We start from the raw sequence: 27,429 nt of genomic DNA, 5'->3' as shown, positions 1-27,429 counted from the left end.
GCCTGAAGGAAAAGCAAAACTCTACAATGCTGTCATGCGGTTTGATCTCTTTTTTGGTACTTTAAACATATTTGGCTCATTGAAACGCAACCAAAACAGTGAAATGCAATGCGCACATGAAATTGCATTTAAAGAGTAACATGCATGAAACAGGCCAAAATGAAAAGTAAAAGATCCATTACACTGATTTACCCCCTTAAATGGCAAGGGCCCACCAAAGTTTGCACTGAAGTCCCTGTTGGTACTGAATAATAAGTATATAATAATATAATGATAGCTTATTATATACTATTAGTATTCTATTAATAGTATAAAATTAGCCTGAGATTTTAAGGAGCTAAAAATACTGCACAGTGGAAATCAATACCTGTGTCTTCATTATATTTTAAGGATTGTGTTTAATTCTGACACCAATGCAGCATTTCATATTTATAGTGTAAAAACCTCAAGTACTGTTTTTCAGTACACACTTTAAAAAGATGGTTCATCAGGGGTTAATTAGTAAAGAAAATGGTTCTATATAGAACCATGAACTCTCATAGAACCCTTTGCATGATTTAAGGGTCCTTTGCGTCGTGAAATGGTTTCGGATTGACGGAGAACGTGCTGTATACGAGAATGAATCCATTTAGCACCAAAAAAGCTTATTCTATTATGTCAAGCTTAACATCGTAACACTACGAGAACCCTATTTGGGGGCGAAATGGAACCCTTTCCAAGAAAGTTCGATGTAGAACCATCTACAGCACGTTCTCCATCAATCTGAATCACCTTTTCACAATGCAGAGAACCCTGTAATCATGCAAACTGTTTTCTAAATGTTCGTGGTTCTATATGAAACCATTTCTTGACTAAAGAACCATCTTTCTATAGAGTGTAAAGAGGTCAAGTGAACGTGAAAAGAGTGTAATCGAAGTTCATTCACTTCATTTTCACACGTACTCTGCATGTCACTCCCTCTGCTAGTGAGTTGGCCGGGGAAACGTCTGGCCAATCACAGCGCAGGAGGCGGGGCTTGCCGGAAAACGGGTGGGGGGGGCGCTCGCAGCGGTGATCGCATGGTAAAGGCAGACAGGGGCAGGACGGGGGCAAAAGGATGAGTGTGACGGGAACAGCGTGCAGCTCTCGGTGACTTTTCCCATAGGAATAGGCTGCGGCTGAAAGAGGTTTTCATGACTTTCTGAGCTGGAGATTTGAATTCCTCTAACCGGCGTCTGCGAGGACTCGGACTCAAAGTTCCGTTCGGCGTAACTTTGTAGGTTTCCGTGTTTCCGTGGCTGGTTTGGGGAGCGCGTCTGTCCGTCTGGTTCGCTCGGTGTCCATTTCTGTTGCTTTGCTGTGGAGAAGCGCGGACTGACCGAGCTGGACGAACATGCTCCAGAATGGAAAGGCCAGAGAGGAGAAGCCCGAGACGGACGAAGCCAAGCCAGAAGCTCCAAACGACACGACGAGTGAGAGCGAAGCGGCCAAACCGGGCACGGACAGCGGCCCCACTCACTTCCCCATGCCGCCCCCCGTGCCGGGCTGCCCCAAACTGGACATCAAGCGCCACGCCGTGACGGACGACTACAAGGTGTCCAGCCAGGTGCTGGGATTGGGCATCAACGGCAAAGTGCTGGAGTGCTTCAACAAGAAAACGGGAGAGAAGTGCGCGCTGAAGGTGAACTGACCTCCACAGAGTTCCTCACTTCACTTCTCCAAGGGTTCTTTAGCCAGGTTCGGTTCCATTATTCAGCCATATGATGCTCTGCATGGCGGAATGGTTCTTCAGGTTGATGGAGAACTCTGTATAGCACCACAAAGGTACTTCTGTTGTTACAAGTTTGACACTGTAACAGTAGAAGAACCCATTCTGGTGCTGTATGGAACCAAAAGCTTCTGTACAGAACCATATACAGCCCTTTCTATGTCAATCTGAAGAACCATTTTACCATGCAAAGAACCGTTTAAGCGTGAAATGATTCTAGAGACCATGGTTCTAGGTAGAACCAAGAACCCTTGAAGAACCATATTTTTTAAGATTGTAGCTTACCTGTGTTGGGGATGGATCGTGGTCTCAGGGGGCTTCTGGGCACAAGTGGGAACATGCACACACACACGCACACACACACACGCACACACACACACATTCTCTCGGACAGCAACACCAGAACCATAGCAACAAATCTGGAAAACGGCTTTAATAAACAGCTCCAGTTTGTTTATGTGTGTTTTGAACCTGGCTTGACAAAATGAAAACAAGACCAGCTCTCAATGTGCCGTAGCCCTTTACTGGCTGCAGTTATGTTTCTGTGGGGGTAGGTGTGTGTGTGTGTGTGTGTGTGTGTGTGTGTGTGTGAGTGTGTGTGTGGTGGGGTCAGTTTGAATTATTTTTAAAATGGTGGGAGGGTTCGAGCTGGGGGTCATTTATTTCATTTTTCAGTCACCGCCAATTCAGGGGCTTTTCATTCATCTAGTTTCTGCATCGCCTGGCCTTTGGACCACCTCAGGGCTTGTTGTGTGACCCCGCCCAAGGCCTCTGGGCACTGGCCCCACTGGTCCAGTCGGTAATCTGTCCATGGTTGGAAATGGCTCCAGCAGATAGATGAGACTTTTCAAAGAGGTCTTCATTTCTTACACTTACACAGTATAAATAAAAACATAAACATCATTATCAACCCCTTGAGAAGCTTCATGACACATTCCTGTCATGCTCTCATTGGATGTCTCTCTCTCTTGAGTGTAGATCGATTACAGAGCCCTGCGTTCCTTCTTAATAAAAATAATGTTTGGCCCCAACTTACTATACATGGGAAGGATCCTAAAGTGTGGCCATGACATGTTGTTGTCATTGTTAAGTCATGGAAGCAAGACAGTTAAGTCATTCTCATGTCTTACTATGTCATGGCCAGGCGTCAGGATCCTGTTCACCCACACATTAGATTTATTTAGAATTCCCCAGTAGGCCTCTGTGTTAGATAGACAGGTAGGTAATGAGATAGACAGGTAGGTAGTGAGATAGACAGGTAGGTGGTGAGATAGACAGGTAGGTAGTGAGATAGACAGGTAGGTAGTGAGATATACAGGGCAATAATTCCTAAGTTAGATTCCTGCCAGAAAATAAAAGCAAGACAAAGCCTGTCGCTTGCTGCCGCGAGTACACTGCCATGTCTACTTTCATGCAATTTGAATTATAAAATGATGCTTTTCTCTGAATCTGACTTTGGTTAATGATCATCGAGTAGGGCTCAAGATTTAGGGACAATGTCTAATTGCGATTTTTTTTGACCAGTATCGCAAATGCACTATAAATTTCAATGGTTAGCTATAAAGTGTAATGTTCAGGCCTGTTTTTTAGGCCAAGAAGTTCAAAATATTCACTTTTTATGCTTGAGGCTTGATCCCTGAATGTAGCTTGCTAGACTTCCAGTAAGTTATGATTGTGATGTCACAACACGTGGACGTTTAGTTGGATCTGATTGGTCTAACTCGTATACTCGTATATGCAGTTCACAAGCTCTGTGTTATGATGAGGTTAAATGTCCCCATTTAAAATGATGGACAATGTTTTTGATAATGTAGGCTGTGATTTCTTTGAAAATTGGAGCTCTTGGATTTTGAAAACTTTGCTCTCTTAAAACGCAATTTGGATAGAAAAATGATTAATCTTTCAGCTCTGTCACCGAGTTATTGTAAGATTTGGTGGAGAGCTACTGAAAGACCCAAAGTGTCCGCACCAGATTAATGAAAAAGTAAAGCTAAATTCATGAATCATAAACATCACCCTCAAATTACCCCAATTGCAGAGCACACAGAAGCAATCCGGCCTTATTTCAGAGACCTGCACATTGAATAAATGAGAACAACAAAAGCAGCTTCAAAAATCTCCCGACTTGAGGGCGTTTTCAAGTACTTGCCGGATACTTGTGGATGGATCGTTAGATCCTGCAATGGAGCTCTTAAGCCGTAGCATTGATCATTTCAGGCGGGTCCCAGCTGACCTGTGCTTGAAAACATAGTGTGATGTCAATGTCCCAGAGGCAGGAACTTCTTGTTGGTGTGTAGTAAAATGTTCAGCCCTTGCGGTGCTATGGACCAGCTGTTTCTCGTTTCAGCTGTTTTGCTCCTGCGTCTAACTAATCATGAGCGGGTGAGTGGATTATTCTTAGGTGTACGCATTTGATTATTGCCTTCCTTAAAGACACACGGCATCTTCATCCCCAGCGCTTACACAGGTGCCTGCCGTGGTGCTGCACTTGGTGTTAGATTTTCTACGCCATCCTCCTTTGAGCTGCTCAGTCCATGTCACTGAAGACTTGTGATTATCTCAGCTAAACATGTTAACAGCTCTGTGCTGAGGTGGAGTCTGGATGGCTTTGGTGTCACACATGAAGTTGGCTTCCTTCACCAATAAGCAGAAGACTCAGTGCTTCATGTTGTGCCCAGTCCAGGCCCTGAGCCTCGTACTCTCTCTGGAGTATATTTATGTCCTGGCCAGTGCTGAAAGGTCATTTGTTGGTGGACGTTACATTTGCATGTACTTCTGGACTTCTCCCAGTTCTATAGAGTCAGCGTGGACTGCAGTCTAAGTTTAGCCCAGTTCACTCCAGTCACATTCTTCGTGACTATTGGTGGGCTATTCGAGATGCACTGTGCTTTGCGTAGGCACTTGTGGTCAGGAGGAACAAACCAGTACCACAGTCTGTAGCGCTTGCAACTAGCCACATTCCTGACCGATGTTGTAAATGAGTCAAGTGTCTATTTCCATCATGGATCCTCTGCAGTGACATGGATTTATATTATAAACACCCCTCATGTGTAGTTGCTCTGCTCTTCTGCCATAGGACACAAGAGGGAGTGTGCTTTCTTGGAAAACATAACAGTCCTGCAAAAAGAGTAAAGAAGCCTGAAGATTGTATCAAGTGTGCTTTGCTGAAAGCATTTTAGCAAAATAGCCTTTGCATATTCCCCCTGGGGGGCGGCACGGTGGCGTGGTGGGTAGCGCTGTCGCCTCACAGCAAGGAGGGCCTGGGTTCGATTCCCCTGCCAGGTGACCGGGTCCTCGCTGTGTGGAGTTTGCAAGTTCTCCCCGTGTCTGCGTGGGTTTCCTCCGGGTTCTCCGGTTTCCTCCCACAGTCCGAAGACATGCAGTCAGGCCAATTGGACATGCTAAAGTGCCCCTAGGTCTGTCTGTCTGTCTGTCTGTCTGTCTGTCTGTCTGTCTTTTTTTTTTGAGGTAACTTGTTAAACTTTTGGTGCTGGATTGCAGCGTAAGCAAGCTATTAAGCAACATAAGGCTCCGTAGCCACCAGGGGGCCCCCCAAGAAACATTTATTCTGGTTGGAGAAAGCAAAGACGGTTTTCTGTAGTCACACTGTAAAAACATGACTAACACTGTTGATTTAAAATGATAGTTTGAGTTGTGCTGTGTGGCACGTCTGGCCTGCTATCTAATACCGTCCAGTCTCAAACGCCACAGAACAGGTTGGATTTCGGTTTTCTGTCCAACATCAGCCCCTCGACTTCTACCCTCTCAGACATTAGTTTTTATCATCGATATTTGTTTCAGCAGAACAACATTTAGATAAAATCAAGCCTGTACTGTGGTGTGTGGCTCTGTTTGAGTCTGTGGCCTGTTCGCTAAGCTAATGTTAAACTAGCCAATCAGGCTACACATCCAAACACGGCAGAGCAGATTCAGGTTTGTTTTTATTTCACTCCAACGTCAGTCACATAGCTTGTACTCTCTCAGACATTAGTTTGTCTCAGCTATATTTGTTTCAGCAGAGCAGCAGTTAGTCAGAATCAAGCCTGCACTGTGGAGAGTGGCTATGTAGCTAACTCACTAAGCTAATTTTAAGATAGCCAATCCGGCAATCCGACTCCACAGAACAAGTTTCATTTCGCCTTTCTGTCCCTTCAGCAGTCGCTTGACTTTACTCCCTCAGATTTTAATTATTGTCAGCGAAATTTGTGTCTGTGCCTTAGTTAGCTACCCTGATAGCAAGAGGATAGTGGACCAGGGCGCGTTTCCAGGGCGGCCCACCGGTGGTTAAGCAGAGTATTATTCGGGCAGTCGTGGACTGGAGGTTAGGGAACTGGCCCGGTTTGATCCCCAGCACCGACAGTCCACAACTGAGGTGTCCTTGAGCAAGACACCTAACCCCCAACTGCTCCCTGGGCGCCGTGGAAAGGGCTGCCCACCGCTCTGTGCAAGTGTGTGTATTCACTAGTGTGTATGTGGTGTTTCACTTCATGGATGGGTTAAATGCGGAGGTGGAATTTCCCCGTTTGTGGGATTAAAAAAGTATAAATTATTATTATTATTATTATTAAAATTCCACTTATCCTTACTCATTTTTCCCCTCACAATCCAATTAGCTGATTTTTCCTTCTTTTCTTTACTTATACCTTGTAAATTAGTTTAGTAAATAATTTTAATATAGCACAGTGACAATATTTCCTATAAAATAATTTTGTATTAGGCCTTGTCAAGATTTATTTCTCTCTTTCATTTGTAATATTTGTCTTAGTTTATTTTCTAAAATAAAAGTCTCTGTGCGTTTAAAATCTGTTTGGGTGGATTAAAAACTAGTTCAAACTTGTATGCATGACAGTGATCTTGGTGGTCCGAGGGTGGACCAGCAGTGGCGAACAGTAAGTGGGGTGCCGACCTTATCAAGCCAGATATATGCTTGCTATTAGATTCATTCATTGTTTCATAGATGGATTGATATTTATCGAATGATAGATTAAAAATGATGTCCCCTTGGTTATACCAAACACGGTGTAATATTCTGAAGACTCAAGCTGCAGCGTGAAGGAAATCTTTCTCGATGCTCAGCACTGAACAGTAGTAGTAGAAAGATATTCTGTTATCAGGAATAACAGCTTAGATAGAACCTTCTCAGCTAATCAGATCGTCTCAGTGGAACCAGCTGTATAAGTGTGTGTGTGTGTGATAGTATCTGTATGAATGATGTGCACGTGTTTGAGTGTGTGGTGTTTGTGAGATGTGTCCGTCTGTGGCTTGGCTGACTTTGCAGCTGTGCTCTGTGTTCCTGGAAGACGTGAGGAGGCTTTTTGGGTCACTAGATCCCGTGCGGTCCTTACACGGGCCCGCGATGACTTTCTGGTTGCGCAGTGGAAACACGTCAACGTGAGGCCGCGCGAGGCTGGATTTAGTGCCGGCTGTAATCCAACAATCCGAGAAGATCAGATGGAGGGGTGTCTGGGGTGCATCTGTATGAGCGTGGACGGCATTTTTTCCACAAATGGCTAGCAAAACATCAGGCATTACACATTTCTGAGGTTGTTCCCCCCTTTTTATAGTCTCTATCTTTTATTTCTTACAACAAAAGTACACAATACTTTGCTGTTTATAGGTCGGGTTAGGTTTAATGTTACAGTTATGGATCGGGATTGCTTTGGGGAGAAGTTTAGGGGTAAGCTTCAGGTCAGAGAGGTTTAATTACACTCAATGCCCACAGTCCTAAAAAATAAAGGTGCAGAAGTGGTTCTTTTGAGCAGAACTACCTTTTCTGAAGGAAACATTTAGTGAAGAGTTTTTTTTACAGTACTGTATTTGTGAATGAGGTGTGTGAGTATGAAAACGTTTAAAGCTTCACTATGCAAGATGGTTTTGTCCAATTAATAATAAAAAAAGCATTACTGTAAGTTAAAGTCGTGACTGAATAATTAAGAGACTTCTCCTCTGGTTCGGTAGTATGGTTCTAGAAACAAAGCGTTATTCGGTACAGAGTTTTTACAATATGTCAGTTTTTAAAGCTACACTATGTACGTGTTGGGGATTTGGAGACCTCTCTGGTGCAAATGTGTAATTGCATGCAATGTGTGGAAGATCATTTGGTAGCGCTATGAAATGTTCTTCCACACATTGACTTCACATGTAGAGACTTAAAAAAAGAAGTTCCCACTCTGCCTAAAATGCAAAATGAATACTGGCAGCCTCAGAAGATCTCAAGTAGTTCTCAAAACCCACGCTACAAAATGTTCCTCCTCATGTTACGTGCAGTTACACATTTCCACCAGAGAGATCTCTAAATCCCCAACACATACATAGTGTAGCTTTAACGAACCTTGACATAGTATTAAAGCTCTGTAGCATATAGTGGTTTCTTTCAAGAATCGTACTATTGAGCCAGATGAGAATTCAACATTTCTGCCTAATTAAATGGTTCAAATGTAAACCGTGTTGTTTATATCTGAGGTATTAAACGTCTGAAGCGTTTAGTGCTGCTCTATCACAGAAAATTATTATATTAAATAGTTACAAATATGTTGCCTGATCTCTGAGATCTGACATTGTTTTGCGATACAAAATTTTGGCCTAAAATAATATATTTTTAAGTATTCATGGCAGAGATAGACCTGTTTAGGGTGTTGCAGAGCAAAATCATCCCCAAACTAGTTTAGAAACACTAGTTTACCATCAACGTTACAAATAAAATGGCTACATTTACGCTATAGACATCATGAGCCCTGGTTCCCATCGCCACCTCTGTAAAGAAATGAGTCCGTTTCTTCACAATGAACCATATCGTTGCTGTCCAGTGAAAGCCATATATCTCCATTTTGTCGATTTTTATTTTTCCACAATATTTCAACAAACCAGCTGTCCTTTGTTGTGTGAAAATTTCATGATGAATGGATGAATAGAAATGCTCTAAAATCACTTAGAATAAACTCATTTTACATTGACTTACATTGAAAGGTGAGCGTGTTTTTGCCCTCTCCTGTAAAGTTACTATTTCGGAGATACTTGGTTTTCTCTTGGTAATTTCTCTAAAGGAAGCTTTTTATTTAAGAGTGTGGTCCTCACAAATGAAACAGTATGTGTGCGTGAGGAAGTAAGCTTATAAAGAGATATGAACCAGGTATAGATAACAGTGCTACAGAGATAAAGCGTTAGAAGTGGAAAGAGAGACAGCGGGACGAGAACAGTACCTTTAACTGACAAAGCACCTGTCAACCACTTCACGGCCTTCGTGCAGGGTGGTTCTAGGAACCAATCAATATTTCTGTTAGAATTTAATGAGCTTAACTCAGAAGGTGTAGGAGGTGGATATTAAGCAGACTGAGCCACAAGTAGCCCAGCTAATAGATTCTCATTCAAGAGGATTCAACAGGGAAACAAATGCCAGTTTAAGGTGACCTGATTAACTGTGACTGACATAGTTTCCCTTTCATCTGGGACCAGTTTGGCCGACTGTTTTCTAAAGGTTTTATGGGATTTATGTAAGGGTAGCCTCAATTTGCAGCCGACAAAGCCAGTCTGAATAAACAAAGCCTCAGTTATGTAATTGGCCCTCCTATGTGGGGAAGCAACATTGTCAGATACAAGCCATTCTTTTTCTTCTAGCCAGTCAAATAGTCCTGGCACCAGTTGTCATATTTAGTTACTGTAAATATGAGTTCCTGACCTTAAGCTTGCTTCCTGTGAACATCCCTCAAGTCACAATTGCAAGTGGAAGCTTTGGAAACAAATTTGATCCCCGAGTTTAAGACTTGTCAGTAACATTTACTCTTTCAGAGGACGGAACTGCTTAGGGGTCAGTGGTAGCTAATTCTTTATTTTTCCAAATACGTGCTGACCAACTGTGATAGAAGCGTACATGAACAGATATAAGAAAACTTTAGCTAAAATAAATATGGGTTTGTTAGGAGGATGAACACATCAGTAGGACAAAAGCACGCAGAGCAACACATTTGAGAACATGTTTATTATCCCAAAAATAGCCAAAGAACTGGTAGGTTTTTGTTTCGAGTATTGGCGTCTGCCTCTTCAGATGAGCTAACACTAACACTACAGCTAACTGGTACAAAACTGAATGTTGGAGGGTTAGTTTGTAAGAAAAATCTCAGTGTTACTGTCATGCAATTGCCTTCTTTCTTGAAATACATTTAAATTCATTTCTGAAAATTCGTAAACCTTTTTTTATTTCTCTCACTGCCTGCTTCAGTCCACTGCTGCTAAATTTATCAGTATAACTGATAACTGATCATTGATTTATCAGTCTACTCAGGCTTTAGCAGCGCTCAGTAACACTGAGATTAATAACTGATCATCACATTGATTTATCAGTCTACTCAGGCTTTAGCAGAGCTCAGTAACACTGAGATTAATAACTGATCATCACATTGATTTATCAGTCTACTCAGGCTTTAGCAGAGCTCAGTAACACTGAGATTAATAACTGATCATCACATTGATTTATCAGTCTACTCAGGCTTTAGCAGAGCTCAGTAACACTGAGATTAATAACTGATCACCACATTGATTTATCAGTCTACTCAGGCTTTAGCAGAGCTCAGTAACACTGAGATTAATAACCGATCACATTGATTTATCAGTCTACTCAGGCTTTAGCAGAGCTCAGTAACACTGAGATTAATAACCGATCACATTGATTTATCAGTCTACTCAGGCTTTAGCAGAGCTCAGTAACACTGAGATTAATAACTGATCATTGATTTATCAGTCTACTCAGGCTTTAGCAGAGCTCAGTAACACTGAGATTAATAACTGATCATCACATTGATTTATCAGTCTACTCAGGCTTTAGCTGAGCTCAGTAACACTGAGATTAATAACTGATCGTCACATTGATTTATCAGTCTACTCAGGCTTTAGCTGAGCTCAGTAACACTGAGATTAATAACTGATCATCACATTGATTTATCAGTCTACTCAGGCTTTAGCAGAGCTCAGTAACACTGAGATTAATAACTGATCACATTGATTTATCAGTCTACTCAGGCTTTAGCAGAGCTCAGTAACACTGAGATTAATAACTGATCACATTGATTTATCAGTCTACTCAGGCTTTAGCAGAGCTCAGTAACACTGAGATTAATAACCGATCACATTGATTTATCAGTCTACTCAGGCTTTAGCAGAGCTCAGTAACGCTGAGATTAATAACTGATCACATTGATTTATCAGTCTACTCAGGCTTTAGCAGAGCTCAGTAACACTGAGATTAATAACTGATCATTACATTGATTTATCAGTCTACTCAGGCTTTAGCAGAGCTCAGTAACGCTGAGATTAATAACCGATCACATTGATTTATCAGTCTACTCAGGCTTTAGCAGAGCTCAGTAACGCTGAGATTAATAACTGATCACATTGATTTATCAGTCTACTCAGGCTTTAGCAGAGCTCAGTAACACTGAGATTAATAACTGATCACATTGATTTATCAGTCTACTCAGGCTTTAGCAGAGCTCAGTAACGCTGAGATTAATAACTGATTATCACATTGATTTATCAGTCTACTCAGGCTTTAGCAGAGCTCAGTAACACTGAGATTAATAACTGATTATCACATTGATTTATCAGGCCAGCTAACTAGCTAACCATGTTTGAGACTAGAGAGCACTGTAACACACACCCTAGGCAAATGTAATTTGCAAGTTTTGGCAGTTGCTATTTTTCCAGTGTAAGTTCCTCAGTTAAATTTAAAGAGGAACTAAGCAATGTCTTCATGTCCGGAGGTCTAACTGCAGAGCCTTTAAAAGAAGAGGCCTCAAACTTACTTCCTACAACCCTGAAAAGCCCTGAAAACAAAACAGAAACCAGATGCACCCCACCCTCTTTTGGCTTTGTTGACAATGAATGGGCAAAAACTGCTAACTTTTCCCTTCACGTTTGCTTTAATACACTAAAATACAGCCTCATTTCTTCTGATTTAAACTTTGTGGTGGGCAAGGATTCCTCAAATCGTTATCTTGGTAACAGGAAATTCCTCTGGCCACGTGGGCATCTGTTGGTGTTTTCCTTCAAGTGTGTGGAACTGTCCAATGATGTTAGTCATTAGTGGTAGTTAAAAAAGGATGTGGTGGTGCTTCACATGTCTTGCTTGGTACCATTGTGTAGTTGGGGTGGGGGGGTCTCCTAGCTAGTGGTTGGAACTGGCTATGAGTACATTTGGGGAAAAATCCAATGAAAAAAAAGTTAAATTACACCCGTCAACAGTTCCTGGGCCCCTTTATGACCTCGCCCACTTCGACTCACCACTCGGATACGCACCACACAAGTGCCCACTCGCGACAGAAGCAGAGGAGGGGACGCCGAGGAGAGCAGAGGAACATTCAAACAGAACACGATCATCCTCAACCTGGTTAGCTTAGCTCACTGAAGCTAGATTGCTAAGCATTCACGGGATTTGGCAGACACTCTTATTCAGAGCGACTTACACAGGTAGGCAGTGTTAGGAGTCTTGCCCAAGGACTCTTTATTGGTATAGTGTAGGGTGTTTACCCAGTCAGGGATTGAATCCCAGTCTATGGCATAGAAGACAGAGGTGTTATCCACTACTTTACCCCAAGCATTTCAAACTAGCTCACTGCTGTAGCTTGTAAACAGCCTAATCTGCCATTTTTTGGGTTGGCAAAGGCAAGTTTGTCAGATTGCAGCGATTTCTGTCCACACATGCGTTCACTCGATCTCTCATCCTGACGAGGGCTCAGCTTATAAACCTCACTATAAAAGCTATGAAAGCAGTACAACAGCCTTACGCAATACAAAAGCCAATACAACAGGGAGTCGAGGGCTTGTTAAAACTAGTATTATAACGGGCGGCTAAAGTCTGACATCATTATACTTAATTCCCACACAGACTGTCCACTTCATTAAGTACACCTCCTTGTCCATCTTATCAGCTCAACTTACCACATAGTAGGAACACTGTAGTTCTACAGTTACAGACTGTAGTCCGTCTGTTTCTCTGTATACTTTGTTAGCCCCTTTTACCCTGTTCTTCAGTGGTCAGGACCACCACAGGTATTATTTGGGTGGTGGATCATTCTCAGCACTGCAGTAACACTGATGTGGTGGTGTGTTAGTGTGTGTTGTGCTGGTATAAGTGGATCAGACAGCAGTGCTGCTGGAGTTTTTAAACACCTCAGTGTCACTGCTGGACTGAGAATAGTCCACCAAGCAAAAATATCCAGCCGACAGCATCCTGTGACCTCAGGACTAGAGGATGACCAACACAAACTGGGCAGCATGAGATGATCTACAAGGTGGACCAGCAAGGTACAGCAAGGTATCTTTGTAGTAATAGTGATTTTGCAATGTATAACGAGTTGCTGTAGTGAATAATTTTCTTCTAGTGGTTTAGATGTGAAGTAGGAGTCACTGCTGTCGTCTCTCGGCCTACACAATCCTGTGGAAGGTGGCTTGATTTAGACTGTGGGAAATAGTCGCTTCTGCTGTGTGGAAACACCACAGACACTGTACCCTTTGTCCTCCTAAACACTTCCCCTTCTGCTAAACGTAGATGCTTGTTTTACTGGTGTAAACAGGTCGAACTTTATAGTTAAGCTTGTATTGTTTTGCGTCCCCCATTCACTGTGATTTACTGAAAGTATCACTGCTGATTTTCGCTACATGAAATTTACTTAAATATCATCGGGTTCTGTAACCCCTTAAATGACCAGGGTCCACCAGTAGGTCCAGTTTTATCACACACCTTTATATTCTAAGAGTAGCTCAGCCAGTTTGCATTGAAGTCCCTGTAGTTACTGAACAATAAGCCTTAGTATGTAATAGGATTGAGATTTTAAGGTGATAAACTTTAAGAAAAGGTTTGTAAATCTCATTTACATCCATCGAAAGGTTCTTTGGGGAACCAAAAGTGGTACCTAGTGAAAAAGCCAATTCGTTTGACAGGGAAGCCTTCCTCTGTGAAGGCGTAGCGAACTTTATGCCCGGTGAACCTTGGAAGCCAATCGAAAACAGAAACTGCTCCTCAGTCAGCATACGGTTCAAAAAGCAGTAGCCCTCTAGCCAACATCAGCTCTTCACTGAACCACTACATTCTCTCCAAAGTCACAGCAGGACTGGCATAATCGCCTGATTTTTGCTCCGCTCTGGCAAAGAATAACGCAAGACGCAAAAATCCAGTGTGACCACTACTTTATTATATGTCATTATACGCAATGTGTTTAATGAAATGTGCCAGTGAGACTCCCTGAACTCTGGACTTTATCAGAGGATATGAAAACGTGACCGATCCTCCTGCTCAAGGCTGCCTGTCCAAACAGGTGCCCAATTATAAATCAAGCGCCTGTCATTGCAAACCACAGTGACCTACTCCGTTCAACTGACCACAACATGATGATAGAGCAGGTGTATTCTTAACCCCTTAAACCCGAAACAACCCATATTTAGGTCAACACTTCCAGTTCCTCACTCTCATAACTACATAACCTACACATTACATTTATACTGGTCACCAACTCTTTTATAGTAGCCCTTCATTTAAAGGGTTAAATGAAATAATAAGCATAGTTTATGGAGTTAAGCTGAATAATTAGCCTATATAATAATAAGTGATCAGCACAGTTGAAGGGGTTGAACTGAAAGTGAATAATAAGCCTGTAGTTTAAGGGGTTAAACTTAATAATGTGTCTGGATTTTATGGAGTTAAACCAAAACTGGCTCACAGAGTAATCCAACACTCTACGCTACTATAGCACCACAGTGGTTTGTTTGATTGCTCTGTTTTTGGCTGCGTATTATCAGGGAACACACTGTTTTAAGACGCCACAAGCGTGGGTTGCTATGACACCTGAATGAACCTGTCCTGCGATTCATTCATTTACAGCTGCTGTAATTTATAACCCAATTTCCCCCACACCGCTTTTAATCACACGGCGCAGCAGTGATGGGAGAGCTCTGCAGACTCACTGTAAACCCTGGTAGTGTTTTAATTAAGTAGACTAACGTGCAGGAGACTAATACTAACTGTAATGGACGTGTACAGATTTAATCCACTGGGCGAAGCTGGAGGGAAGCCATCCTTTTAATCTAATTCAGTCGGTTAGATCATGATTTTATCTTACTGGACTTGACCGTCTGCCAGAGTGAGCGAGTGCGTGTGACAGCTTAATCGAACCTCAGAGACCAATCGGTCTCCATCATGTGAGACTTCTCTTGGGCGGCCTCTTTATTCAGAACACAAATAAAATTCTGCCCGGCCAGGTCAACTCAATGGTCAACTCAACTCAGCGTCCATTTAAATAGTCATTTGTACCTCAAATTATCATTTCTATTTTAACAATACATTGTGCCTTTCTTCATGCGCTCTCCTGCCTGTGCTAGTATACCCTTTCCGGTCAAGTGTAGGCCTACTGGCCGGCGCACAATTATACGTAACCTCTGCAATTACCTCGCAACAAAAGGCGTAATTAATGCATTCCATTCTTGCAGAATGCCGGCTGTTTCAAACATCAACCGTTTCTATTTCTTTCTTGTAAACAGTGCCTTTCATCATATGTGTGCTTTAACAAATCACAGGCCTTGTATAGCTTGGGCGCTAAGCGTGTTCACGTTCTTCCGCTCTTGTTTCACAAAGCACACAGAACATGCTTGGGAACAGCATCAGGCATATATTTAAAAGGATATGTACATATATGCAAGTAGCAAATATTGGCCATATATATATATATATGCATAATATATGGATCATAGTCGTATGTCTGATAGGTGGGTGAATGTATCCCAGTGCAGTTATACTTGTTCCGTTTTATTATGTCAGGGAACAAAATTTACACGTTTTTTTTCACGTTTTAATGATTTTATTGCCTAGATTAGTGTGCATATATTTAGAGTTTTAGCAGTTGTACTCATTTTCGCTTCACTGGGACGCATGTGGAAGAAACAAATGCATAAAAACCTTATATTTTGTGACATGAAGCTAGTATATGAGTAATATATGCCTTCCATATATGAATATTTTCTATCACATACTGTGATATATCACTATAATCACAAATATAGTAAATATAGTTGCTATATGGCTGAAATGTGTGTCCCATGTTTGAAAATGACAAATTTCGAGGACGTTGGCATATAACATCACATGTTCATAACTTGGATATAAGGGAAATCCATGTACATTCATATGTCATATATTTAAAACCTATATGATACTATACATCGCTGCTGTCGGAACAAAACCTTGCATCTTCATTTTTGTCATTTTTCAGTTTTTGAGATTATGTGAAAGAACTCCTCGTCCTATATATTGTGTGTAAATTTCATGATGAATGGATCAAAATTAATGACCCAAAATGACTTGGAAAGACGTCTGGTTCCATTGACTTACGTTAAAAGTGGAGTATGTTTTTCCCTTCTCCTGTAAAGTTTGTTCCGACAACAGCGATATCTGAAGATCTGTATGAGCTAGCCGTAGTGAGCTAACTAGCCAAACTTTGTGATGTAAACCAGTTTTTGTGAGAAGTCAGAGTATAGTATACTTAATAGTGGACATCATCTTGTTGAACAGTTACTTTGCTTCATATTTCCACAGATAAACACGGAGTGCTGCTCTTCTTTTTTGCTTGTTGCTGGTTGTGCCGCTGTTAGCATGCTTAGCATCATAGCTGTGTAAAACAGAGCAGCAATTTACTACATAAAACCCTGTTTGATCACAGCGAATCTCGTGTCATAGGTTTGAAATATTAAGAGATGGGAGAAATGGGTATGGAATTACGGAAGCGTGGGAAAATAGGACCCTGAGAACACAGGGATGACCCCGGTAACACGTAATGGAAGCTAATCCCAGACCAATTAGCATCTGCCTGCTAAAACCCTCACCCATTCGCTTCAAACCATGTGGAGTTGTTTAGGAATCTCAAACAGACTCGCTCATGTGGTTTTAGACACTCTGTGACATATTGTTATGTATAAAAATGGAATAAGTCCACATTCAGTCCTAAAGATGGCTTCTACTGTTTCTCGCTACGTGAGGTACTCGTATTCTTTTTTTATATACACTGTTCAGCCATAACATTAAAACCACCACCTGGTGTGTTATTGTGTGTTGTGCTGGTACGAGTGGATCAGACACAGCAGTGCTGGAGTTTTTAAACACTCTGTCCACTCACTGTCCACTCTATTAGACACTCTGACCTTGTCAGTCCACTGTTGTCAATATCCTGTTGACCGGATATTTTTGGTTGGTGGACTATTCTCAGTCCAGCAGAGACACTGAGGTGTTTAAAACTTCGTTCAAAGTATCAGAGAAACAGATGAACTACAGTCTGTGATAGTAGAGCTGCAGTGTGCTCCTACATGGTACGTGGAGATGATTAAAAGGACAATGAGTGAAGAAACAAGGATGTGTTTTTAATGTTAGGGCTGACCGGTGTGTATCATATCATTTCAGAAACCACATAACTAAGTTATTTAAGATTTCCTTTCCATCACTTTCCCATCTCCATCATCTGACCACCAGCTAGCACAATGCTACTTGGTCTGGAATTAGCTTCTGCTTCTTGTTTACTACATTAGCCTCGTAGCTTCACTGCAGAAATCACGAAGCAAACTTCAGACACCAGACGTATCTTGGCTGATCAGATACGTGTGGAATAAGGTGGATGTTGTGTAAATTGGAGGTTTTTCCAAGTCAAAAATAATGTCTTTCTCTTTTTTGATCATCCGTGCTTGAAGATGAGCAGCAGACCAGCGGAGGGTTCTTGTTGTGTCTGCTCCCCTGAGACCGGCTGGCTCAGATTGCAGCTTTGTTTTTTGTTCCATGTGGTTTTGCTTTTGTTTCCGGGCGCGTTCTGATTCTGGGTTTCGTCTGGATTCCGGTTTCCGACCAGGCGGATCCTTGTTCCTTCTGAGCAGGGTGTTAGTTCCTTCTCAGCCGGAGTCTCGGTGTCTTTTTTGTCTGGGTGCATTGGAACTCTCTGCTGCGGCTGTGTTTTTGTGTCGTCTCCATACAGAGTGGAGGATTACTTTCCTCCTCCGCGGGGACACAGTGAGAGGACAGAGGGGGCAGAGTGGAGGCTTGAGTGTCAAGATGAAGTGCCAGGTTTTGGTAAAAGCTTCAGAAACTGAGCTCTGAAATCAGGCTTCATCATCTCTTCTGTCAAGGGCCATATTTTGATAGGTGGGGCAGGCGTTAGCACCAGTGCTTTAGCACTTTGAGGAAATTGGCAGTCATTTAATTTGGCCAGTGTTTCATTCTTGTGTTTCATTGCAGTCAATGACCATGGCCTGCATTGCTATCACAACAACGCAGTGCATTTAATTTACTCCCAGGATCTATGAGAGTCACTGCTCAGAGAGCTGCCAGATTCTGCCTGATAAGCACAAAACAAACTCTTATTATGGTGATTGTAACAGTAGTTTCATGCATTTTGTTTTATTTGTTTTATACAACAAATGGATCTTTTGCAACCTCTCCAGCCTTTATCCCGCTTTAATTGTGCCTCTTAAGGTCCTGACTCGGTCTCACTTTATTTGGATAGTCCACTATAGTCCCCTGTAGATCATCTACAGATGTTCAAATTGTTAACAAACTATGTTGAAACTCTGGTCATTCTAAACTGTGGTGGGGTTATGATTTGGACCAGGGTTAGGGCTAGGACCAAGGTGAGGGTTGGGTTTAGGTTTTGGGTTGAGGTTAAGGTTAGGATTTTAGGGTTTAGAGTTAAAGAATCTGATGGTCAATGTAGCAGATATCTGGTTGAATGTAGCTTGAAAGTGAATGAAGTATCTACAGAGCATCTATAGTGGACTCCCCTAAGAAAGTGTTAACTTGAATCAAACGAAAGAGTTTGAGTATAAATGTCATTAACATTAATTAAGACAACATTCGCTTCCCCGTCCATATATGGAAGTTTTCATTCAACTGAATTCTTTTATGAATCTTTTATGGTTTTAAAGAAAATAAAGCCAAATAGGTAAAAAAATAAATGTATGCCAAAAATATATGACTGTAGAAATATAGGGGTTTAATGCAGTGATAGCTTAATGAAATGTGGCCCAGGTGGTCCCCCTCATTCCACAGTCAGGGCTTGAGGTGAGGATTTGGGCCCAGTTAGTGTTCAGCAGGGAAAATCTGACAGGGCAAGCATGAACTCTGATCAGAGCAGGTTATAAACTGGTCGGGCTGAGGTTCGCTGCAGATAAGAAGACTTTTAATGAGCTGTGAACTGAGCCGCTATCCAGCCGGCCGACATCGTAATGCCCTGGCGGTTCACTTTACAGTGAGCTTATTTTAGCCCGGGCGATTATAGCTGTGTCATGCAACACGTGCTCCGGATAAAACATGAGTCATTCGGTGTGCATGGCAAACAAAGAGTCACACACTTGGCATGCTAAAATGCAAACACAGGTGTGTGTGTGTGTGTGTGTGTGTGTGTGTGTGTACATGTGGGATTTGAATGTATTCCCTTTTGAGGCACAAAAGTGTAACGTTTGCTTTTATTGTCTAAAGGAGCCTTTAGACGAAACGTCTTTTCATAGTCGTCTGTACTTTCAAACTGAGTATTTGCATTGAAAATCTGTCAATATTTCCATTAAACTCTATGCAAAAGTGCCGTACGTCAGCTCAGCTGACCAGTTAGTGTTGAGGACAGCCTCTGTCTAGCAGTGGTGGATGAAGTACACAAACCATGTACTTGAGTTAAAGTAGAGATACTCAAAGTAAAATATTCCTCCAGTAAAAGTAGAAGTTCCTCCCTTTAGACCTCCACTTGAGTAGAAGTACAAAAGTATTTACCTTCAAATGTACTTAAGTATCAAAAGTAAAAGTACTAAAAGAGTAATTCTGGCTCTGATCTGGTCCTGTTATCATTTTTATAACCAGACTGGCTTCATGAACTCATTTCAGGTGAAAGTCCTCCAGCGTCTCTCTTGGTAAACCAGTCTTTTAATAGAACGTCATTAATTAGTGACGCTGACGTCTATTAAAATGATCAGAAGCACAAAACACTGAAGGTAAACAGTTTCCATCAGGGAGAACCGAGTGGCTCTGAAATCACTTTTTACACACAAGCAAAGTTTCAGTTTCAGATTTATTTACAACTTAGTTCCAAGTTTAAGTTGAATAAAAACTGGCTTTAAACTCAGGATCACAGATGAGCTCCTTTACTATGTTGATCTGTAGGCGTCTGTTCATAAACATAAACCAGCCCAAACTCATTTACTATAAAATGAAATGGTGTTTGTAGAAATTCAGAAAAAAGCCGCGTCAGTCTCGACTGCATATGTGGACATATTTCTATATTGAGCTCTATTTACACAAAGTTAGGTTAGTTCATCATTTATGTTGAACAGACTCTCCCAAAGTTTTACGCTGCTGCGCTGACGTTGAACCGCGTGCTGCACTGGGTCGGTATGACCAACAGGTCAAAACCAGCTCTAAACAAAGTGACCGCTGGGCCCTGATTGGTGCTCTGGCTTTGCGCTTCTTTTGTTTTGACATGTTACGTTTTTATACACACAGAAACCAAAAGGAACCACAGATTTCTCATTGACTCAGACTGCAGCGTATCAGAAATACAAGCTTTTTAGTTTGGCTAACGAGTGGAGTAATGAAAGTGTTGCTGGGGACTTGCGTGAAGGTTTTACCACGTAAAGCCAAGCTAAGAACAGCAGTCTCTGCCAGGAAATATGTTTCTGTCCTCTTCAACTGAACTAATGCTTTCAATAGTTTCACTTTCTGCAATACTTGTCTAAACTGGAATTTTGCCCTCATACATCCTGTAGTTGGGAGGCCCTGCTCCTCTCCTGGAGATCAACCACCATGCCTTAGTCCACTTTTCCATCACTCCCAGGTTTATTCCACGCCAGCTCCTCCAGGGCCTGTCAGCCGTCATTGTGGATTTCTACAAGCAAGCTCAACCCAAAAAGCTCACCTTAATTTCTAATGCGGGAATGATTTACCAGAAAACTGGTGGATTTACAGTGAAATATTACATTGCATTTATATCCTTGTACAAATATATACAGTCATACTGTAAGCATTTCAACCCAGTAGTTAAAGAGGAGGTACAGAGATTGTTGACATTTCAATTGAGGTTTTGAAGTCTTTCACAGTGGTTTGATATGAAATGGATCACTGAAGGGAAACTTACCGTCTCCGATTTCTTTGCAGTGGCGGTGATAGGAGCCAGGGGCTGTGATGTCAAGTATAAAATAGCAGATATAGCCATTTTGAGTTATGACATGTAACGTTGATAGTGGTCCCACGACCCTGAGGGAGAAGCGTCTTAGAAAATGGATGGATGGATGGATGGATGGATGGATGGATGTTGATGGTGGTAAAAAAGTGACAGATCATGGAAAACATTTTTGGTGCATGTTTTATATCACTCTGCACGACTTTCTTTGCATCTTACTGTTTTAAATATGAAGAATTTTTTTTAAAAATTTGGAAAAAAGGAAAAAAATGAAATTCCTTTAAGATTTTTAGATTTTAAGCATTCCTGGAGCAAACTATAAAGAGCCCGCAGAGTCAAAAATATGTTTAATGGCTTATTATGATTTTCAAGATGGGCACATTTTTTTCCATTTAAATGTTTTCATTGCTAAAAAGCTATATGGTTAAAAAAAAAAAAACATGGTAAGAGTTTCACCGATGCCAGCTTGATTATTATTTAAATTATCTATTAGCCTGTGGCTATGCTACCAGTCAGGATTGGTTGACACTACAGGGATCAGTTGTATGATGTGTTTGCACAATGCATGCTGGGTATTGTAGTTAGAGAACACTGATGAAAGGTAAAATGAAATCGGGTCAGATTGGTGAAGCTGAGGGATTCAGTGCAAAGCTACAGAAAACTGCTTAACACGACTTTTTAGGCCGGAATTTAATGCGATTATGGATCCGCTCTGAGTTTTCCGAACATTTCAGAGCATAACCGTAATCATTAAACGGTAGAGAAAGAGTTAAAAGTGATACTCGCTCTTCCAAATAAAGATGGCTTATGCAGCCTGTGAGAGAGCGAATCTGTCTGTGGTCAGAACTGGCCTTTTGACATCACACAGACAGTATTGGTTCACATCCTGTAACCTGGACGTCCTGCTGACCTCCTGCAAATCTACCATCACGCTGCGGTCCATCCTTCTAACTCACTGATCGTGCGCAGGATGATGGGAAGCAGGTGTGTTTAGACAGCGTTAAGTGAACGTTTGTATTAGACTTCCTGCCCTTCTGCTGTACCCTGCTCTCAGTCTTTTTCATTTGTTCCTCATTAAGGCCTGCGTTTCAAATCAATCAGTCGCCTGGTGGTTTTTTTTTCCTTTCTTTTATAGTGGAGACTATTAAATCATGCGACTCTGCCCAACCTGCAGACTCAGGAAATTAAATGCTGCAATAAACTATACATGGTCAATAATGCCGTGGTGGCAAAAAGGGGCAGAGATCGATACTGAATCACACTCAAGAGTCTTCATTCATATTCATTGTGCACAGTTGCCAGATGTTTGTGACAAAGTCTCACCCCAAAATAGTAAAAAGAGGCCCAAAAATCAGCACCGGTGTCAGAACACAGACTCTAATAAAGTACTAATATTTGGGTGCATGAGAATCAGGTCAAAACCTGGTCTTAGCTTTGTAGCGTAACACGTGGAACTAAACCTGTCTTGGCTGATTGGCTAGATTTCAGAATCAGAATCAGAATCGTTTATTGATCCCAGAGGGAAATTGCAGTTGTTACAGTTGCAACCATTTATGTTACAGAATAAACACTTTAATCATTTAAAACAAAGATAAAGAGAAATTTGCGATATGTACACAAGATTTCAGCTCTTATGAATACAGTAAAGTGGCTGTGACAATAAATATTAAACATCTAGTATCAGGCAGTTCAGATTATTGTACCTCTGAGTTTTTGCACACATAATTATTATTATTACACATATGAACTGTTAGGTACTGAGTTTTGCGCAGATGAACCACGCTTAGTGAATCACACACTGAGGGAGGAGTTAACGTTTGATGGCCACAGGTAAGAATGACCTCCTGTGGCGCCCTGTGGTCATTTCGGTAGAATGAGTCTTGAGCTGAATGAGCTCCTGTGTCTCATCACCGTGTCGTAGAGTGGGTGGGAGCCATTTTACATAAATGTATTTTGCACAAGTCAATGCTGTGTGTGTAGCATTTGCGGTGGTCTGGTCTGCATTATGGTCTCCTAGTCTGAAAACAAGTCTCCGGTTCTGTTTAATGAACTTTCCACTTGCACGTTATCAAACCAATTGCACTAATGAGGAATGCTTCAGGTCTTCCCTACGGCTCTGTACGTTTTCCCATTTGATTGTTGTGGTGTTGTTCGCTGAGTGTGTTTACATGCACTTAATCATCTGATCATTATCAGCTTTCTGCAGTTATATGATTATTCAAGTGGTCATGTAACAGCGTAAGAAATCTGATCAAGTGAGCTGGATTTTCGCTCGGTAATCAGGCTTTACACTGCATGCACCCTTACTCTGATTTCTTTCATTTTTCTCAGTCTATGCATGTGCAAAAAGAGACCGCTGTCCTGGAAACAGCAAGCACGGCACCGACGACATACAACGCGTTAGGACTGCCATCTACATGCTCGACGAAATTAATAATTGAAGTATTCTTCATCTTCTAGATGATGTCTAATTACATTTTCCTGTGAAGTGAGTCAGTGTATATAAAAAAAAAAGCTGAGGCTGAATGCTTTGAATACTTTGCACGAACACAAACCTTATTTTGGTGTTAAAAATAGATTTAAACTGAAAATTTCTAAACAAATCAACACTTGTGCACCCATAAAAAGACCAAAGAGATGTTTTATCTGCTAGGCTTAGTGCAAAATAATAATAAAAAAAAAAAAAAATCTTTAGATGCTTTCAGAAATGCATGCCATCCTGATCAGGCAGAGAAGTTGAGTTTTTATAGCTTATATAGTTCCTAAATTCTTAGGAAGTAAGTGGTTAAACTGGCCATCCCCACCAGCAAAACCGCCTGTCTGTAAGCCGTCTGCAATCGACCCCTCTTTTGGTAAGGGTCTGTATGTGGGTCCACTGTCATAACAGCATAACCTACAAGCTGGTTTCACAGTAGTTGCTGAATGATTCATAGCAGTTTCTGGAAAAAAACTAAGACGAATAATTGAATGATAAAAGTAGGTTCAGTGATGTCAAACTGTATCCCATGTGAGTTTGACTGCACAGCAAGAGGGGCTCAGTTCTATGGGAAAACCACAGATCTTGCAACCCAGTCTATGTGAATCTGGAGCATGTTCCCATGAATACATTTCCTCCTGTAACTAATTCTGGGTACAGTTGTGTTTTAGCCCAGTCTGCTGCAAATATAAAAAGGTGCTTTTCAAAAATTCTGTTTGTCCAGTCTTCATGAAATATTCACACAATATAAAGTGCACCTTTCATTTTCAAAATAACAAGAGAAAAACCAAATAGTAGATGTGGGAGATCCTGTAACAGCGACGATATAGACATTTGTGAATCCTTCTGTAGGCAACCACTGGCTAGGATAAAAGCCAGAATATAAGGGTCATTCGACAGAAACGTCCACTTTTCTATCTCTCCATAGGTGTCACTGGTGTTACTGCACTCACTACATGAGAAAATCTCTGATAACTGGAAGACACAGTGCACTCACCGTGTGCTTTTCTTCATAGATCCTCAGAAAACGAGTAAAAGGAAGTCGAGTGATGTCATCAGTGTGGTTTTTATTTTAAAATAAGAGATTTTTGGTTGCGCAGTAACACCAGTGACACGACTCCCGGGGAACTTTCATTACTATATTTTAAAATATTTATTTGGCATAGATGTTTAGATTAAAAGTGTAAAAAAATGACAGGAAAAAAAATTCTTCAAAACATTTTCTCGGCCTTTACACACGACTGTGACGACGAGGTCTTCTGTGGTGCTTTCAATTCTATATATTTGATTTAAACACACACACACACACACACACACACACACTTATTAAGCCGCTTCTCCCTCAGGGTCGCGGTATGGACTGGCGACCTGTCCAGGGCGTGTCCTGTCCTTCCGCCCAGTGACCGCTGGGATAGGCTCCAGCACAACATACCACCCCCCCAAACCCCCCCACCCCCCCCAACTGCGACCCTGCCTTAAAAGCAAATATTGCTAAATTGAGGCTCAAGAAGATGTAATTAGCTAAAATATAAATTGTAACCTGACGTTTTTTACGTGTAATGTATCTGTAAACGCCAAGGACTCAAAAAAATGTGTAGATTGTGGATCAGGTCTTAGCTTTGTAGCTTTGTAGCATCACAAAGGAAGCAAAGTTTAGTCACCAAGCTTGAATTTTGATTGACTATATTTGGAGAAAGGAATATTTTTCACTGAGCTGCTTTAAAAGTGAAAGCTGTCTCTGGTCTGGGGGTTTTCTGGTCTGTCATAAGGTCCAAGCTAGTCCTGTAAGCCCGACTTCTGCCTATAGGCCCTTTTCACAAGAAACAGAAGTGTGTACATGCTGGTAAAACAAGTTCCGCTATTGCCTTATGGACAGTTATTAACCTTACAAATAGAGGTGTTCATATCACTTCGGCTCACCACAGCAATGTGTCACACTTTATCTGTCACAGTTACCCAGATTTGAATTTGAGGGTGCGTCCAGATTGGTTGGAGAACACCTGACGCATTGCAGTGATTCCAAGCTAAATAAGGGGTAGAAGTGCTTTATGAAAAAAATCCTTGCATTGTGGTGAAAATAACTAACGTTCTGACCAAAACGCCAGATTAGCCACGCTAGCTGCAGATCAGTTTGCGAAAAGCTAAACATGCACACATGCCAGCAGGGGGCGTGTTGAGTCGTCAGGGTACTGGTAGACGTTTTACACAAACACCGGCTCCAGCGAACGAACATCTACTGAGCACTCGTTCTCTAGCCTTTGAGGGAGAAAATGAAAACTGTTCCCCTGGAAGCGGCTGCAGCAGCAACTTTAAAACAAACTGCACGTTAACGCCGGTCAGCAGTAGGGAAACACTGACACAGAGGCTCTCTTCCTCCATATGACCAAGTTTATTCCTTTGTTAACTGCACTCACTCATTTTCCTCTCCTCACTGTCAGCTGACAAACCACTGAATCCAGGATAAGATTGTTTTTGCTTCAGACTCGAACACTTAAGTGAGCTGTACACGCTCTGCTCATCATCAGTGTGATGGTCGTTGCTTTAGCCGAAGCAGTGTTACGCTGTATCTAGAACGTCCAGCAGAAAAAATGCAGAAATGTGAAAAGGGCCTAGGAATAGAGAGTCTAGTGCATTTCGTCCCAATATGAGGCCAAGACTTGCCTACTTTGACACGAAAGGGCCGTTTAACTGAAATGCAAGATAACCGCCCATAAACTAGTGATGCACGACTGGGTTTTCTGGAGTTGACTCTGACTCTCGACTCTTGCTGCTAGAATTGAGTTGACGGCACTTCATTGTAATAGAGCGGTAACAGATATGAAAGCATTCTAAACAAAGTTTACCTAGTTTTTTGAGTCAGAGATTATAGCGCTATCAGATTGACTAATGGGTCAGCACATCTTCCCATCAGCCTGTTTCTTAGGGTTGAACAATCTGGGGAAAGTATCCAGTTGTGATTTTTTTTTGTCCTATGTTGAGATTGCTATTTGAACACAGTTATTTTATTTAATATATATTTTAAAAGATGCTCGGCCCTGTATGTGCCAAAAAGGTCAGCTCGTTTTTTCAGATTTGAAGGTTGATTACTGAATCTCATTTGCCAGGCCGCCAGTTCATGAGCTTTGCGTCATTAGGTTCATTTTCTCCACTTAAAACAGAAAGCTGTGAACAGTGTAGCATCTAATTAAAATTGCACCCCTACTGTTTCACATAATGAGGAGTGAGGGGAAACTCTGAGTGATGTACTGAGAAAATCAGTACTGTTGTACCGTTCTTTTCAATCCATGGCGGTTGGATATTATTGTCTTCACATTCGCCAGCTTCTTATTTAACTTTGCACTTCCACCGTGTACTGATCAGGCATAACATTAGGACCACCTACTTGTTTCTACACTCATTGTCCATTTTATGAACTCCACTTACTATATAGGTGCACTTCGTAGTTCTACAGTTACAGACTGTAGTCCATCTGTTTCTCTGCTGGAGGTTTTCAACACTTCAGTGTCACTGCTGGACTGAGAACAGCCCACCAACCAATAATATCCAGCCAACAGCGTCCTGTGACCCCTGATGAAGGACTAGAAGATGACCAATACAAAACTATGCAGCAGTAGATGAGCTGTCGTCTCTGACTTTACATCAACAAGGTGGACTGACGAGGTATGAGTGTCTAATAGAGTGGACAGTGAGTGGACACTGTGTTTAAAACTCCAGCAGCACTGCTGTGTCTGATCCACTCATACCAGCACAACACACACTAACACACCACCACCACCAGATGAGTGTTTTGAATGATCCACCACCCAAATAGCACCTGCTCTATGAGGGTCCATGGGGGTCCTGACCACTGAAGTACAGGGTAAAAGGGGGTAACAAAGTATCAGAGAAACAGATGGACTACAGTCTGTAACTGTACAACTACAAAGTGCAGCTATACAGTAAGTGGAGCTGATAAGATGGACACTGAGTGTAGAAATAAGGAGGCGGTCATTATGTTATGCCTGATCAGCGTAATTGATGCAGAA

At 41.7% G+C, this 27,429-nt stretch overlaps 1 protein-coding gene across 1 annotated transcript in view; it reads left to right on the top strand.

Annotated features, from left to right (window-relative positions):
* The first annotated feature begins 1,072 nt into the window (after nucleotides 1-1,072).
* The window catches only part of mapkapk3 (MAPK activated protein kinase 3), a 62,365-nt gene continuing 36,008 nt past the window's right edge, over nucleotides 1,073-27,429 (top strand). The window contains exon 1 of the mRNA XM_017711266.2: nucleotides 1,073-1,660. Within this exon, the coding sequence (XP_017566755.2) occupies nucleotides 1,373-1,660 (288 nt within the window). The 5' untranslated portion in view covers nucleotides 1,073-1,372. The remainder of the gene's footprint in view (nucleotides 1,661-27,429) is intronic.

Source organism: Pygocentrus nattereri, chromosome 21, assembly GCF_015220715.1.
Source record: "Pygocentrus nattereri isolate fPygNat1 chromosome 21, fPygNat1.pri, whole genome shotgun sequence".
Classification (NCBI taxonomy): Eukaryota; Metazoa; Chordata; class Actinopteri; order Characiformes; family Serrasalmidae; genus Pygocentrus; species Pygocentrus nattereri.
Note: the sequence above shows the minus strand (reverse complement) of the source record. Positions and strands in the feature narration are given on the sequence as shown.